The sequence below is a fragment of the Drosophila elegans genome, unplaced genomic scaffold (assembly GCF_018152505.1).
Source record: "Drosophila elegans isolate 14027-0461.03 unplaced genomic scaffold, ASM1815250v1 contig_520, whole genome shotgun sequence".
In the NCBI taxonomy this organism is placed as follows: domain Eukaryota; kingdom Metazoa; phylum Arthropoda; class Insecta; order Diptera; family Drosophilidae; genus Drosophila; species Drosophila elegans.
Window position 1 is genome coordinate 1,051,552 of NW_024545903.1, and position 17,269 is coordinate 1,068,820.

General features: G+C 39.0%; 6 protein-coding genes across 6 annotated transcripts; all 6 read left to right on the top strand.

The window, feature by feature from the left end:
- Positions 1-1,028: 1,028 nt before the first annotated feature.
- Positions 1,029-2,036, top strand: LOC108149170 (trypsin delta-like). Its single transcript, XM_017276569.2, has one exon. It carries the CDS (start codon positions 1,029-1,031, stop codon positions 1,833-1,835), a length of 807 nt encoding a protein of 268 aa, XP_017132058.1. The 3' UTR covers positions 1,836-2,036.
- A 346-nt stretch (positions 2,037-2,382) lies between these two features.
- LOC108149156 (trypsin-1-like) lies at positions 2,383-3,063 on the top strand. The gene has a single exon (XM_041709882.1). The coding sequence runs from the start codon at positions 2,383-2,385 to the stop codon at positions 3,061-3,063; it is 681 nt and encodes a 226-aa protein (XP_041565816.1).
- A 2,033-nt stretch (positions 3,064-5,096) lies between these two features.
- On the top strand, positions 5,097-5,777 carry LOC108149157 (trypsin-1-like). The gene has a single exon (XM_017276556.1). It carries the CDS (start codon positions 5,097-5,099, stop codon positions 5,775-5,777), a length of 681 nt encoding a protein of 226 aa, XP_017132045.1.
- A 1,260-nt stretch (positions 5,778-7,037) lies between these two features.
- LOC108149158 (hypodermin-B-like) lies at positions 7,038-7,709 on the top strand. Its single transcript, XM_017276557.1, has one exon. It carries the CDS (start codon positions 7,038-7,040, stop codon positions 7,707-7,709), a length of 672 nt encoding a protein of 223 aa, XP_017132046.1.
- Positions 7,710-8,107: 398 nt separating this feature from the next.
- LOC108149165 (hypodermin-B) lies at positions 8,108-8,973 on the top strand. The gene has a single exon (XM_017276563.2). The coding sequence runs from the start codon at positions 8,128-8,130 to the stop codon at positions 8,911-8,913; it is 786 nt and encodes a 261-aa protein (XP_017132052.2). The 5' UTR covers positions 8,108-8,127; the 3' UTR covers positions 8,914-8,973.
- A 266-nt stretch (positions 8,974-9,239) lies between these two features.
- LOC108149159 (trypsin-1) lies at positions 9,240-10,740 on the top strand. Its single transcript, XM_017276558.2, has one exon. The coding sequence runs from the start codon at positions 9,240-9,242 to the stop codon at positions 10,494-10,496; it is 1,257 nt and encodes a 418-aa protein (XP_017132047.1). The 3' UTR covers positions 10,497-10,740.
- The last annotated feature ends 6,529 nt before the right edge of the window (positions 10,741-17,269 follow it).

The window sequence follows — 17,269 nt, forward strand, 5'->3', positions numbered from 1 at the left end:
AATAATTCAGTTGTAATCTATTTTAATCCGCCGGCGTGGCCTGCCGAGCCACCCCACTTGACATGGCGAATCATCAAATTGTTTGTTTGCTTGGCCTCTGCCACCACCCATTTTCCACCAATAACTCGTTACCAACATCCCGATACGAAACTATTTATTTCGACATTTTGCTAAACATTGCCCAGATTTAAATTTCCATTCATGTAAAATCGCATAAATACGTACAAATGTCGTTTGATGGATATGCCCAGCTATATTACAGTCCCCCACTTTTTTTTTACATCCAGGGAATTATTCAAATAATTTAAGCGGCTTAGTGTAATGGCTGGTGAAATTTTTGTTGCCAAGAGGGGAAAGGAGTTAAAGCAGCTCTAAGCGGAAAGACGCGGTTGCTTAAATTATACAGTATAATTTGGGAATATAGATTACCATTTGCATGAAAAGGCAACTGCATAAATAATTATTTGAGTTTATATTCAATCGATTGGTTAGAAGCCTTTTATCCCCAGAAATGTCAATACGGCTTAAACAAAACGTTTCTCTTTCTAACTGCACATGTTTGTTAGATAGCAAACAAAAATTGACGTTTAACCATTACCCGATTCAATGATCTAGCTTTTTTTTTTATATTGGAAAGCACTAAGGGATACTTTTCCATCCTTTAAACATAACTTTTAAGCTATTTTTGAGAATAACTAAATGGATCTGCTCTATAATCAGTTGCAAAAATGTAATGCATATTGCAGAAGTACAACACATGTTTGAAAATGTACTTCCTTAGTGGGGGGTCTTTATTTATATAAACAATAACCCATTTCCCTATCTTAACTGAACACAAAACCTATTCAATATTTCTTAATGCTATAATATAAATTTCTTTATTTTACATATTCATTAAAAGATAAATTAAAACAAAATTCCAAAGCAAATGATGGATGAGTTCTTTGATAATTACCCATGGCTGGCTCATTGCATTTTGAATCGCATATAACGCGAAACCTATTTCGTGCTGAAGTCAGTTCAGGAAAATGATCCGCACCCTGATCCTGCTCCAATTTGTGGCTCTGCCTTGCCTGGTTTTCGGAGAACATCGAATAATAGGTGGTAACACAAAAAATATTAGGGTTGTCCCATGGTTTGGTTCGCTTATAGCCAAATCTAAGCTAAAATGCAGCGGAGTATTGGTCAAGAATAATTACTTTCTGACGGCTGCCAAGTGTGTGGCTGGCTATAAATTGAGTGATCTAAAAGTAAGGTTAGGCACCAGCAGCTGCCAGTCAGGCGGCTTTAAGGTGGGAGTCTGCAAGGTGAAAATACATCCCCAGTACTCCGCTTGGCGCTTCGACAACAATCTGGCCCTGTTGAGAACCTGCGAGTCACTTGCCACCACCCGTCAAATAAAGGCCATCGAAAGGGCCGACAAGGTTCCGCAGGACCATTCTCGAGCTAATCTCACGGGATGTGGCGCCAGGCGGGGAAATTGGTATGACATTGCTAAAGGCAGGACGTTTGACGAGATTCTCGATGCGTTAAACGACATGTTTCTCGATCTGCCTACGCAATTGCACAGCACTGAGTTGCGTATCCGTAACCAAAATCAGTGCGCATCAGACTGGAGATCATTTGGATCTTATCGGCTTAAAGGAATCTCTCACTTGACCATCTGTACCAAGACATCACGCAAGGGAGCCTGCGTCTATGATATGGGGGCACCTTTGGTGGTCGACAATAAACTCGTGGGCATCCTGTCCACGTCTGGCTGTTCCTTCAAACCCGATGTGTACTCGAATCTCATCAAGCACAAGACCTGGTTCGATGATAATACCAAGGAGTAACTAGGATCTACATAAGTTAGAACAATTTCTAAGCTTAAGGCTTAATAATCTATTCCATATATCAAATTGTAATTATTTAAGGGGTCGGAATATTTGTTTACAAACACAACTAAACTGTTTGACATTTAGAAAATACAATTTGGTAACTTTTGTATTAAAAATATTCAGTAATTATGAAAAATAAACAACCATTTTTCTGATTTTGTTTTTCGGTGACCAAAATTCTTCACCCAAAAAAAAAAAATTGAAATTTTAGTTTAAGTAAGTGTATCTTTAAATTAGTATACAGGCAGTAATTTAAACATCAAGGTTAATGTGTAAGATCCCAGAATAAAAAAAACTTTGCGCATTAGAAGTGCAACGAATATAAGATCAATTTAGTAAGCCTCAAGTCGATTTCTGCCATATCTTATAAATTGTAGCGGCCATTCACTATAGAACTTAAATTACTAAAATGATCCAGCCAGCTTGTATACTTTTTCTATGGATCCTTCCCTGGTTGGCAACTGCTCAGCTCGACAGCTGTGGGATCATGGGCAACGTGACAATGGCGGAGGATGCGCCATGGCAGGCATCAATTCAGTCTGATGGCAACCACATTTGCAGCGGTGCTATCCTCAGCACCAAGTACATAGTCACGACCTCGGATTGCGCATCAAAGAGTCCACTGTCTAACCTAAAGGTCGTCGTAGGCAATTCCATTCGGTTCTCGGAGTCCGGAACTGTAGCGGGGGTTTGCAAAGTGACCATCCACCCCCAGTCTGCCAAGAAAAAGTACGCCAGCAATTTGGCGCTGTTGAACCTGTGCGAGCCACTGAAACCCTCGAACAAGATCAAGGAAATCCAGCTTATCGACAAGCAGCCCGATCTGCTGGCTAAAGCCACAACTTCCGGCTTTGGCGCCCTCGGATGGTGGGGCTTGACAAAAAAAAAATGTTGGTCCGTTTCATCGGCGGTCCTGCGAAAACGAGATGTCAAGCTCTACGACGTAAAGGCATGCATCGCTGAACGAATTGGTTGGTTTGGTAAGGCCTCTGGCATCACGGATCAGAACATTTGCGCCGCCAACCAGGATAAGGGCTGCTCCTTCGACAAGGGTTCTCCGCTGGTCATCGATGGCAAGTTGGCGGGCGTATTGGCACTGGGCGATTGTTCCAAGAAGCCCGATGTCTTTGTCAATTTGTTCCATCACACCAACTGGATAAAAGATAATACTAAGGACAATTAATGGACAAACATCAATGGGTTCATAGCCATCTTGTTACGTGAGACTATTGTACACAAGTCTATGAAATATATTTATTAGTGATTATAAGCTAATCTTTTAGGGGGGATGCACAATGAGTTAAAATCTATTAAAATTTTACAAACAACCAAGTACAAATTTAAAGTAAAAGAACTTTACTAATTGACATTTTGCAAAGTAAGCGTATAAAATGCAATAGTTAAGGCATATAAAACCGTGTAGTATAACAGATTGATGACACGTTTAAAAAACCGTTTCGCTATGTTACTATATAAACTGCAACCTTGGTGTAGCCAATTTCATTTGCGATAATGATTCTAACAGCTCTACCACTCTTCTTAGGATTGTTTTTCAGTGACCAAAATTCTTCATCCAAAAAAAATTTAAAATTTTAGTTTAAGAAAGTGTATCTTTACATTAATATACAGGCAGTATTAAAGTAAAAGTAATAAGTTAGTACACAGAGAAAATTCTGACGTTCAGAAATTGAGACTTTGAATTCTCAACTTGAGGATATACTCATTTTGAGTACTGATTTTGCCCAAAAACTCACATTAAGAATATTTGTACTCATTTTAAGAAAAAATACTTAAACTGAGGATATATTCTGTATTTGAGAAAAAATTTCTAATAATGAGGCAAAACGTTCTTAAAATCCGTGGTCTAGCGGTCTGAGATGTCCGGACCAGGATGCCAACACCCAAGGTTTTGAGGTTCCGAGTTCACTTCGAGTTGTGTGATTCTTTTTATACCCTTGCAGAGGGTATTATACCTAGTCACTCAGTTTCAAAGCTATCTGCATGAAACTTTCCCAAAAGTTGTCTTTCTATTGCAGGTAGTATATAAATCGGAACGAGCCGGATCGGAAGACTATAGCATATAGCTCCCATAGGAATAATCATTAAAATAAATTTAAAAAAATTATAACTTTGGTGTTTTTTAATTTTTTTTTTTAGTTCTTCGAGATATAGTAATGGTTAAATGTTTCAGAATTACTGAGAAGTTAGAGCGTGCGTGGACGATTAGTTAGGTCTTACATCTAAAATGCGAAAGGTTCCGGGTTCAATTCTCAGTCGAGGTTTTCATAAAAATATTTCGTAAGTAAAATGATTTCATTTAGCACGCAAATTTTTATAATATAATATAATGTAAAACAAAAAACAAAGTTGAAACAAAATGTTAGTTAAATTTTTGGACGATTTATTTTGGTAGCTTCTCATTCATTTTTCATTCTTGAAAATTTGTACTCAAACTGAGTAAAATGGTCTCAAAGTGAGAATTTTTCTATTGGATTCTTTTTGAGTACGAATATTCTCAGGTTGAGTTCAATATACTTGATTAATTTTCTCTGTGTATCTACACCGAAGAGTCTAATACTGTAGTCTAAGTTCTTATTTTGAAACACCACAAGTGTCATTTCGTGGTATTAATTTAATACTGCTCATCCCACCAATAGATTCAGTTAAATAACACACTTAACTAAGATTTTCAAAAATATTCATTGTTCAAAAATTTACCTTTTTATCCGATTTTCACTAAAAAAAAATTCAAATTATAACTAAAATTAAACAATCACGTTTTGAGGTTTATTTTAAATCCTGCCGAACTTCATAAAAAATGGTTTATTGGTTATTAATGTGTTATTTTGAGTATACTTTCAAAATATTTTAACCTTTGTCAATTTTATCCACGTAATATTTTAAGGACGTGCTATTAAATTATAAAACTTAAAAAAAAAAAAAAAACCGTTTGTAAAATTTGAACATCAAGGCTAAATTGTAAGATCCCAGAATAAAAAAAAACTTTGCGCATAAGAAGTGCAACGAATATAAGATCAATTTAGTATGCCACCCCCTTACATCGACTTCTGCCATATCTTATAAATAGTATCTCCCATTCACTATAGAACTCAAATTACTAAAATGATCCAGCCAGCTTGTATACTTTTTCTATGGATCCTTCCCTGGTTGGCAACTGCTCAGCACAACAGGTGTTGGCTCATGGGCAAAGTGTCAATGGCGGAGGATGCGCCATGGCAGGCATCAATTCAGTCTGCTGGCAACCACATTTGCAGCGGTACTATCCTCAGCACCAAGTACATAGTCACGAACTCGGATTGCGCATCAAAGAGTCCACTGTCTAGCCTAAAGGTCGTCGTAGGCATTTTCAGTCGGATCGTGGAGTCCGGAACTGTAGCGGGGGTTTGCAACGTGACCATCCACCCCCAGTCTTCCAAGAAAAAGTACGCCAGCAATTTGGCCCTGCTGAACCTGTGCGAGCCACTGAAACCCTCGAACAAGATCAAAGAAATCCAGCTTATCGACAAGCAGCCCGATCTGCTGGCTAAAGCCACAACTTCCGGCTTTGCCGCCCTCGTACGGAGGGGCTTGACAAAAATCAAAATTTGTTCCGATTCATCGGCGTACCTGCGAAAACAAAATGTCAAGCTCTACGACGTAAAGGCATGCATCGCTGTACGAAATAATATGATTGTTAAGGCCTCTGGCATCACGGATCAGAACATTTGCACCGCCAAGCGAGAAAAGGGCTGCTCCTTCGACAAGGGCTCTTCGCTGGTCATCGATGGCAAGTTGGCGGGCGTATTAGCCCTGGGCGATTGTTCCAAGAAGCCCGATGTCTTTGTCAATTTGTTCCATCACGCCAACTGGATAAAAGATAATACTAAGGACAATTAATGGACAAACATCAATGACATCCTGTTACGTGAGACTATTGTACCCAAGTCTATGAAATATATTTATTAGTGATTATAAGCTAATCTATATCTACGTTTGTATAACCCACTGTATTTCTAGTACGATTCGCCCTTCTTAAAACTTCTCAAAAGCTTATGAAATTTAATGTAGGTTCTGGCTGTACCACATTATAATAGTTTCTAACTTTTAAGGTAAATATCTACAGTCAGAAAAGTTTAGGGGGGATGCACAATGAGTTAAAGTCTATTAAAAGTTTACAAGCAACCAAATAAAAATTTAAGGTAAAAGAACTTTACTAATTGACATTTTGCAAAGTAAGCGTATAAAATGCAATAGTTAAGGCATATAAAACCGTGTAGTATAACAGATTGATGACACGTTTAAAAAGCCGTTTCGCTATGTTACTATATAAACTGCAATCCTTGGTGTAGCCAATTTCATTTGCGATAATGATTCTACCACCACCACTGTTCTTAGGATTGTTTTCCAGTGACCAAAATTCTTTACCCAAAAAAAAAATTTGAAATTTTAGTTTAAGTAAGTGAGTCTTTAAAAAAATATACAGGCAGTATAAAAGTAAAAGTAATAATTTAGTACTATACTTTTTAATTTTATAACTACACCGAAGAGTCTTAAACTGTAGTTTAAGTTCTTATTTTGTCTTGATTTCACGTGTCATTTGGATACTTTCGTGGTATTAATTTAAGACTGCTCATCACACCAATAAACTAAGACACACTAAACAAAGATTTTCAAAAATATTCATTGTTAAAAAATTTACCTTTTTATCCGATTTTCACTAAAAAAAATTCAAATTATAACAAAAATTTAACGATTAAAATCCTGCCGAACTTCATAAAAAATGGTGTATTGGTTAAAAATGTGTCATTTCGAGAATACTTTCAAAATTATTTAATCTTATTCAATTTTATCCACCTAATATTTTGAGGAGGTGCTATTAAATAATAAAACTTAAAAACAAAAAAAAAAACCGTTTGTAAAATTTAAACATCAGAATAAAAAAAAATTTTGCGCATTAGAAGTGCAACGAATATAAGATCAATTTAGTATGCCACCCCTCATATCGATTTCTGCCATATCTTATAAATAGTAGCTTCCATTGACTATATAACTCAAATTACTAAAATGATCCAGCCAGCTTGTATACTTTCTCTATTATTCCTTCCCTGGTAGGCAACTGCTCAGGTCAACAAGTGTGGGTACATTGGCAACGTGACAATGGTGGAGGATGTGCCATGGCAGGCATCAATTCGGTATGACGACAACCACATTTGCAGCGGTGCTATCCTCAGCACCAAGTACATAGTCACGAACTCGGATTGCGCGTCAATGATTCCACTGTCTAACCTAAAGGTCGCCGTAGGCATTTCCAGTTGGATCATGGAGTCCGGAACTGTAGCGGGGGTTTGCAAAGTGACCATCCACCCCCAGTCTAGCAGGAACAAGTACGTCAGCAATTTGGCCCTGCTGAACCTGTGCGAGCCACTGAAACCCTCGAACAAGATCAAGGAAATCCAGCTTATCGACAAGCAGCCCGATCTGCTGGCTATAGCCACATCTGTTGGCTTTACCGCCCTCCGATGGCCAACATTCAAATTTTGTTCCGATTCATCGGCGCATATGCGAAAACAAAATGTCAAGCTCTACGACGTAAAGGCATGTATCGCTGAACATTATAATTGGATTGTTAAAGGCTCTGCCATCACGGATCAGAACATTTGCGCCGCCAAGCAGGACAAGGGCTGCTCCTTCGACAAGGGCTCATCGCTGGTCATCGATGGCAAGTTAGCGGGCGTATTGGCCCAGGGCGAATGTTTAGCAAAGACCGATGTCTTTGTCAATTTGTTCCATCACACCAACTGGATAAAAGATAATACTAAGGGCAATTAATGGACAAACATCAATGGGTTCATAGCCATCTTGTTACGTGAGACTATTGTACCCAAGTCTATGAAATATATTTATTAGTGATTATAAGCTAATATATATCTACATTTGTATAAACGTAGGTCCTGGCTGTACCACATTATAATAGTTTCTAACTTTTAAGGTAAATATTTACAGTCAGAAAAGTTTAGGGGGGATGCACAATTAGTTAAAGTCTATTAAAAGTCTACAAGCAACCAAATAAAAATTTAAAGTAAAAGAACTTTACTAAGTAAAGTTACGCAAAGTAAGCGTATAAAATGCAATAGTTAAGGCATATAAAACCGTGTAGTATAACAGATTGATGACACGTTTAAAAAACCGTTTCGCTATGTTACTATAAAAACTGCAATCCTCGGTGTAGCCAATTTCATTTGCGATAATGATTCTACCAGCTCTACAACTCTTCCTAGGATTGTTGGTGCTCGTATATTCCGAGGACGACGAGGAAATAGAAGCGGACAAGTGCAGAAACGCCACTATGGGAGGAACACCTTTGGACATAAAGGTGGCGCCATGGACGGCTTCTGTTGTGATCAAAGAAAAGGCCAAGTGCTCCGGCGTCATCTACAGCATGGAGTACATCATAACGGCGGCAAAGTGTGTGGACGGGTTTACGACCAAGGCCGTGAGGGTGCGAGTCGGGAGCTCCACTCGCAGCTCCCCTGATGCCGCCGTCTGCAATATCATCGTTCACGAAAAGTTCTCGGAGCTCAACACTCCCTATAACGTGGCCCTGTTGAAGCTGTGCAGCCCGCTCACGGCCTCCAATGCGATCAAGCAAATCCAGCTGGTCGATAAATTTCCAGCCGACAATTCAAAGGTCTTATCCACCGGCTGGCCGTCCGTCAGATGGTGGTCATTGTTTTGGGAGCAATGTCTGGACGGCCTTGCCCAACAGATGATGAGTGCAGAAGTAAAGATGTCCGGTCGAAAGACGTGCATGAAGAACTGGCCAAAGCAGAATCAGCTTGGTAGAAACATCACGGACGACATGTTCTGCACAGAAAAGGCTGGTGACGAAGCATGCTCCTTTGACTTGGGATCACCTCTAGCCCTCAAGGGCAAGTTGATTGGCATCTTGTCCAGAGGCGGTTGCTCCAAACGTCCCGACGTATATACCAATCTTCTCAAGTATAAGACCTGGCTGGCCAAAAACTCCAAATAACTGAACCAGGAGATAAAATCCATAGCTGAGGCAAATATATATTTTATAGATTGCATTAAATTCATTCACTTAAGTCGATTTAAACTTCTGGCCCCGGTGAAAACAAGCTCGTTCAAATATGAAACCTGCTTGAGTTGTGCAGTCAATTCAATTTAAAATGTAAAAAAGCTATTAAGATAGGTGTCAAAACATGCAATACTTCCTAATAAGATAGAACAGAAGGCAAGCCATCACTCAATTTGAGGTATGACTTTGCAGATAAGGACAACTAGGGCATTTTGCCTATAAAAGTCTTGGAGGTCAGGCACTTAGTTTAGTTGGCAATAATGATCCGACTAGTGTTCCCTCTTCTGCTGCTGGCCCTTCCATGGACGGTGTTTGGTGGCCCTGACCCCCAGACCCGCATCATTGGCGGCTCTTCCGTGGACATTGAAGATGCCCCCTACCAGGCGGCCATAATTGTGGACAACAGTGCAGTTTGCAGTGGTGCCATCATCAAATCTGACACCATTCTCACGGCAGCTTCTTGCGTATACGATTACTCCATAGACTATATTCAAGTGCGCGTGAGCACCACTTCGCGGGACTACGATGGGACTGGAGTTCTGCTTGACGTCTGCGGCAAAATCACTCATCCGCAATACTCTTACTGGCGCTTCGACTTCAACCTGGCTCTGCTGACGCTGTGCGACCGACTCGAGACCTCAAAAACCATCCAACCGATCAGTGTAACGAATAGTGTACCCCAGGATGAAGCCTGGCTATCCGTTTCCGGCTGGGGATCAACCAGTTGGTGGGGAAGCTGGTGGGACAGGTGCTTTGGCAGTCTGCCGTCCCGACTGCAGATGGCATGGGTTACGGTTTACAACCGGGAGCAGTGCGCCAAGGATCGGGCTGTTTGGTTTCATCTCTGGGACAATGGCATCTCAGGTTACACCATGTGCACCAACTACGGCACCGGAGGATGTTCCTACGACACCGGAGCGCCCCTGGTGGATGACGGAAAGCTCGTGGGCATTCTCTCCGAGGGCGGTTGCACCACCAAACCCGACGTCTACGCAAGTGTGATTTGGTTTCAGAGTTGGATAGATGCAAATACCTCCCCGGATACTCCTAGTTCCAGTACTAGTACTAGTACTAGTACTAGTACTAGTACTACTGACAGCTCTACTAGTTCAAGTCCATTTAGTTCTGGCTCTACACCTACTTCTAGTTCAAGTTCTTCACCTACTTCTAGTTCTAGTTCTTCACCTACTTCTAGTTCTGAGTCTACTAGTACCAGCACTACAATTAGTTCTACAACTACTTCTACAACTACCAGTACAAGTGTTTCTAGTACTACACCTAGCTTAAGTACTACTAGTGCCAGTACTATTCCTAGCTTTACCAGTACTAGCTCTACAACTAGTTCTTCATCTACTAGTACTTCACCTAGTTCTACAACTATTAGTACTTTACCTAGTTCTACTAGTTCAACTACTGCAGTTCCTACAACATCTAGTGATAAACCTAGTTCTAGTTCAACTACTGCTGGTCCTACAACTTCTAGTGATAGTTCTAGTCCCACTGATGCGAGTACTTAGTTTCAGTTCTGCTTTCATCATTTAATTTTGGAACAATGACAAGTTTTAGTACTTTAAGCCGTAAATCTAGTTTAAGAACAAAAATTCTACATATTGCCAAAAACTGTTTTAAAAGTTTTTTATTTTACATTTTTTCAACTAATTTTAAATTATTTCCCAAAGCTGAAACTAGCCTTTTATAAGTTATTGGTAAGATATTAACAACCCTCAATAAAGAAGCTGTGACACCCGCTTTTACAAGCTACCTTAGCTCGTTTCTTCCTTATGTGCAGAGCTTTTTCTACACCGAAACCACAATCCTGGGGCTGCACTCACAGTGTCCAAGGCTGGGCTCATGGAAATGTCTCCTACAACAGCTCCTGGACATTTGCATTATTCATGCTGGTCGAGTCAAACAGGAGAGAAGTAACGTTGATGGTTGGTCGAAACTTAAATACCCTTGGAACCAAATTGAAATTGAAGTGTTATACAGAAAATGTTGTAAGTATATTTATTTAGTAACTTGATCAAAAAAGAGTCAAGCGCACTTTAAAAATTCAATTCATACATCTCCCATGGAGTCCATAGTGGGGAAACACTGTGAATTGTGCTCGCTTATATATTCCGTTTCCCATGTATGTACTTAAGTTAATTAAAGTTTATTTTTTGGTCGGCCAACAAGAAGCCAAAGACAAATCGAGCATGAAAAAAGAGGGAGTCTTGGTGCGGTGGCCACTTGTGATGAAGAGCCCCCTTAGGTTGACACCATTTATAAGTTGCCTGGCAGCTGCCTGCATCCATTTGTGGCGAGTGCAACCGCGTTCAGGTTCAGCTCGCCACGTTCGGGCTGACAAAATCAAGATCTGGGGACATGGGATTTACTTGGGCCAGGTTGGCCCGAAAACGAAAATACTTTTAGTGCAAATTGAAAAGTTCTCTCAGCTTAGACAAATATCTGCAGTAGTGGGCAGCTGTTGCAGATGGCAATGCTGATGCTCCTGCCTCAAGGACATCGACACGAAAGCCGTTCTGACCATTTATCAGAATGTTATTGGCCCAAAGACAAAAAAGAGGGCAACGGGGGAAGCAAACCAGAGAAAGGACATCCAGGAGAACGAAGACAACTGCAATAAAATGCAATGTTTCTATTACAGCGATTTACGTGCACACAACGAAGCTGAAAGACAGTGAAACTCTGTAAATGAACGGGAAGCTACTGAGTATAATTTAAACTAAATAAACATCAATCAATTTCATTTATGATTATAAATTTGTTCTTAATCTATTACAGCTTTTGAAATTATGCAAAATAATTTTTTTTGCTAAACATAAAACTTATATATTACTTACAAGTGTAATCTTAAAATAACTATTTCTAGTATTATAGTATGAAGTCGTATTAATAGTAAGGGACTCTGATTAGGTGTTTGAGACTTAAAATAACTTCCAATATAATTATATATATTTTGTCCATCCTGATGAGGCTTCACTCTAACTCACGCTCCACTCCACCCAGTTAGCATCACCTCGCAGCGTGAGCAACATTTTTATGGCTTCTTGGACGAGCGAATGGTCTATTTTGGGCAAAGCAAAGTTTTCATGGGTTGCTGTCGTTCGCGATGCGACTTGTTGTAGTTGTTTAGTTGTTGGGGCTTTTGGGTTGTTTGTTAACTAGCAGCAACTAGAAGATAAGCAGCCGAAATGTTTCTCCTGCCGCTGGTCAGATGCATTTATTTCCCTTATTCTTCTCGTGTGCATCCTTCGTTTGCTTCTTTTTTGGCCATTTTAATTGCTGTTGAACTTGGTGTTTGGCAATTGCCCCGACAACAAAACAAAACCCATTACAACAAAAATATCAGCAGCAGCAAATCGAAGCAATATATTTGATTTAACTTGTTTGCACAAAATAGTTTTGTTGGCCTTTTTACTTTGGCGCGCACAAATAAATTTGTTGACGCGCTTTGAAAACTATTTTGGGAATTGCGGAGATTTGTGGCAGAAAAGTAGAATTATTATGGCAACCATTGCCACAATTTATTGCATTGAGCTTGGATGGCCGCAAGTCGAGCGAAGTATTTAAGAATTAAGTTCAATTATGTTTGTGGGAATTAAATGGCGAAAATAAATGTTAAGTGTGTTTGGCACTCACTATTGAAAACATAATGGAAGTGCTTAAATACATAGTGCTTTTTATTTCAAAATAATGTGCCATTGTCCAGTGGCAACCGCATGCAAGTGATTAAATATTTAACCTCTTTTTGTTGTGCCCATTAGTTTTTTATTCACATATTATTTTAACCAAATTTTCATTTTCCAATTAGCTTTAATATGATTTTAATTCATGCACTAGGATATTTAATTGAATTTGTTATGCAAAATCGATTCTCTTTTCTTTCTCCTTTTTTAGTCTGCCGCCAAACAACAAAACAATTAAATTTCCCTCTTTATTTAGCTGCCAAAATAGCAGCCAAAAACATTTAAATTAGGATTAGTTCCGTATGCGCGTGAGCTTTTAAATCAAAACATATGCACCGGCCAAAAAGGGGGTGAGACATCGGGATGCGTTTTTGGCAATTCGGCATATTTCTTTACGCCGCGGGAATATTGATTTGGCCCACTAGTGGGGGGCACACACATAAATTAATGTCCTAACAACATTTGTAACTGAGCAGCCGGCCGTTGGTCATTGCCCGCCCCAATTTCCATTTTCCGCTCCGCCACCCCTGGACAATCCTGGACAATCCCGGACAATCTGGACAGTCTGGACAAAACCGGACAATCAGAGACATTTGGAGCCGGGCACGTCGTCGCGCGCATTTTCAAATTATATTATATTTGAATGGCTTTTTAGAAATTAATAATTACATATGACAACCATGTGTGCACTCGGCTGTGGGTGGGTGTGGGTGGTCGGACGTGGCACTTAATTTTTTGTATTATGCAACTGTCAGCGACCCGACGGTCGAAGGCTTTTACAGCCATTAAAATTGGCACCACGCACAATGACAAGCTTTAGGCTTAAAGAAGCTAATGGACATTTTAAAAAGGGAAATAATAACACTGGCGTAAAGTCATTAACTAAAGAAATATAATTTTCATTAGCTTTACCAGGCGAGTGATTGACTCAACTTAAAACAGTTTCTCAGTTAAAAAAAATTAATTAACCGCGTTATCAGTTCTTTTTATCCATACTTTTTAAATTTAAATATTTTTCTAATTTTTAATTTTTAGTTTTAATTCTATTGGACATAATAATGGTTTATTAATATAGAGTTACGCTTTTAATTTTAGCAAAATCAAAAAACGTTACCATATAGCTCTCATAGGAACTATCAAATATTTTCAGGTGTTTTATGTTTGATTATCTTATATATTTTAGCATTCGATTTGAAATTAATTTTTAATTCACCTTCTAAAATAGTCAAGTCTAGTTAATTTAGATCTGCATTTCATAATTGTAGTTATACCTTAGTAATTTATTTTACTACCTTAATTCCAATAAACCATTGCAATTGGTTGACATTAACAAAAGTATTATTTTCTTTAAAGAATCTATTTATTTTATATATATAATTTCTTTTACTCTTTTATATTTTTCTAATGTGATCAGAACATATTTTCACAATTTTATAAGCAAAATTGAAATGAAATTCAACATGTTTCTCCTTGCTTGCCGGCACAAACTGCAGGATTTTTCTTCTCCTTTATTTTGGTTAGCCGACATCGCATCCGATTCCTTCTACCATTCTATTCTTGGTGGCTTCTTTTTTTCGGTCCCCATACGCAGGCCGCCAAATTTTTGTCGATCCCGGACTGCTACTGAGTCCCAGAGTCTCGGAATACTTTGGCCTCCCCCATTATTAATTGCTAACGTGCGCTGATTTCTTTGCTACACTTTTTGCGGCTCTCCATCTTCCCGTTTGTTATTTGTTGCTGCCCTCCTTTTAGCCAATGTTCAGTGCGATTTAACCCTTTCGCTGGCTTGGCTGTTGGCTGCTGGTTGCTGGCTGTTCGTTTGGTTTTGGTTGTCTTGTCCATTTGGCTCGGCAGTGACATTCATGCACCGGCGAGCAAACCGAAGCTCCGGCAGATGAGCGAGGTCCATGGCCAAAAGGGAGTTGGTAACGACGGCTCAGTATGGCAATAAATCAATGCATGCTGTTCGGTTCGGGACGGTCTTTAAGGCCAGCGTAACTTTGCTGAATTTAATGCATTCTCTGGACTCTCAACTAATGACAAAACCATGTCAAACGAATGCCATGGAATCGCGGTCAAGCAGCGTTAATTATCGGTTTTTTTTTTTTTGCATTGCAATAAACTATTGTTTTCAGCTTTGACTTTGATGAGTCCACCTGCTGGTAACTGCCGTGAACAAATGAGAAATGCTAAATAAATATTAAAATTAGCTATCAAAGAATTCAGACTGAAATTTCATCGAAATTTAATCACACTCTTTGCTTTGATTAATTTTATGCGCTCTTTAAAAAATCAATAGATAGTATACTGTCTGTTGGTGGCTCATTAAAAGCTATTCAAATATCTTCTGTGTCTTACAAATACAATTTTTTATAAAGCTGCAATGTTCTTTTTTTTCCTTAGCAATCATTCAAAAAAAAAATTTATATTTTGCCTTTTTATTATTTTTTTTTTAACTTATTTAAAATTTTAGATTTTCTCTTTAAACTTTAATTTTGGTAAAAGCTTACTTTTCTAGTTTTGCTAAAGATAAATTATACATATTTTAGGTAAGGCACTTACAGTAATCGAGCTAAAATTCAACAAGCAATGACCAAACACACATTATAGATTCTTACTCAACAATTGAATTTAAGCCGAGAACGCAACTGCAGCTGCAATTTAGTTACTTTCAGCGGTTTGGCCGCCATCGAATGGCGAATTGTGGTGCCAAGGCCAACAACGGGCCATCTCCGAAATATATTGGAAAAGCAGAAAACTGAATGGCAAACACACAGAAGCGAGAACCGTGAAAGGAGGCCCTTTTCCGGCTGCAATAAATCTGAGAGGGGGACGAGAGGAGGCGGGGCAGGATAAGTGGTGTTGCCTTACAAGTTGCCATGACATTGTCATGCATATGAAGTGCATGCTACATATGCATCCGCATGCACAACATAAATGCACACTCACACCACAGATACCCACGTACACATTGTTTGGCAGCCTTTAATTGCAGTTACAGTTGCAGTCGCCTTGGCTTTTTGGCCGTGTTTACAAGCTGCGCCAATTTCGCGCAGCTATTAAATATATTTGCAGGGGTCACCCTGGTCCACCCACCCGTTGCCCTATCAGTGAATTTGTTGCACAATTTAAGCCGTGATTGTTTCGGCCTCGTCGCTGCCAGCGACTCATTTTAATTTAATTTCTATTTAAATTCATGTCATCTATGCGCGAACAAACTTTCCGCCAACAAATTTTACGGCCAACACTCAGCTCGCAGCTCTGGGCTTAATTACCCTTTGCTTATCAAAACATCTCGAAGAAGCAGCAGTAGATGTGGCCCAGTGCCGACGACAGTCGAGTTTCCTTAATGAATTATTTAATCTGCGCCCCCGCATCTCCGCCTGGCGTCTCGCCTGCCACTTGGCGACATTTTCTCGGTTCGGCTAACCGACATTTTTTGCGCCCGACTTGTCAACCCCATCAGCACGGTGGACAAATAAAAAAACACAGTTTTGAAAAACTTACATTAAGGTAATTGGTCCACCGAACTAACACATACCCTTTGGAAAGCGGCTAATTACATGGAGTTGAAAAACTGTGCTCGAACCAAAAAAAAGGGTTGAGAAAAACATGACAAATTGTTTAACTACTTGAAATAATAACAATAATAAGAAGCCAGCTCTCAGCGCATTAAAATGTGCAACAAATTAATTAACATTTATTTGTAAAACTCCTTGAATTCAGTTTGTTCAATTTAACTTTTTCAAATTAACAAGTGATTGCATTTATAGGCAGTTTAACCAGAAGTCGATTAAGTGTATTTAAGGATGCTTAAGTTAATAAGTAGTTATTATTTTTTGAATAATTTTAGTTCTATACTAAAACCTAAAATCTATACGAAAAAAAACAATCCAATTACCCGTCGAAACTGACATTCTCAGCAAAATTTGTTTTGAGATATTCACCAACTAATCTTTAAGATTTAAGTAGTGGGATACTTTACAAAGTCAATAAGTTAAATGAAAACGACGAAAAGAAAGGTGAGTATGAATTTATTTTAGTCCTATATTGGAACTTAGTGTGAGTTCATTTAAAATAAATACTAAATAACTCATTTATAAGTAATGTATCTAATTATGTAAGATAATGTATCAGATGTATATTTAATTGTAAAATCAAACAATTTGCGTATGCGGCCTACCAAATGTTGCAATTTTGATATTAATTAATTTAGCTTCTAAACTAACACGTTAAGTACGCTTGTCATAATTTATTCGTTAGAACTTAATCAAGATAAGTTGGAAAAAAAAAATGTGATTATCTGACTAAGTAATCCTTAGTTTGGCCCCAAGTCAGTATAATTCTTGCCAAAGTCAATACTCCCGCCTAAAGGTTAACGGGGAAAAATGCTTGAGCTAATGCAAATAGGCCACAGAACCTGGCCGACTTGCGGTTGAGGCTGCGCCAGCCATGGAGGCTAATAAGTTAAACGACACCGTGACACAGTTACGAGGGCACATATTAATGCCAAGGCGGCATGCTGCCCGCCAAACTGGGATGTCAGGATATCGGGGGGAGGTGGTGAAAGAGGGGAATCCTTGGGTTGCACGGCTGAG

Bases quoted from the DNA above. Each gene is read 5' to 3' on its own strand.
- LOC108149159 (XM_017276558.2), top strand. From the start codon at position 9,240: ATGATCCGACTAGTGTTCCCTCTTCTGCTGCTGGCCCTTCCATGGACG.
- LOC108149156 (XM_041709882.1), top strand. From the start codon at position 2,383: ATGGCGGAGGATGCGCCATGGCAGGCATCAATTCAGTCTGATGGCAAC.
- LOC108149170 (XM_017276569.2), top strand. From the start codon at position 1,029: ATGATCCGCACCCTGATCCTGCTCCAATTTGTGGCTCTGCCTTGCCTG.
- LOC108149158 (XM_017276557.1), top strand. From the start codon at position 7,038: ATGGTGGAGGATGTGCCATGGCAGGCATCAATTCGGTATGACGACAAC.
- LOC108149157 (XM_017276556.1), top strand. From the start codon at position 5,097: ATGGCGGAGGATGCGCCATGGCAGGCATCAATTCAGTCTGCTGGCAAC.
- LOC108149165 (XM_017276563.2), top strand. From the start codon at position 8,128: ATGATTCTACCAGCTCTACAACTCTTCCTAGGATTGTTGGTGCTCGTA.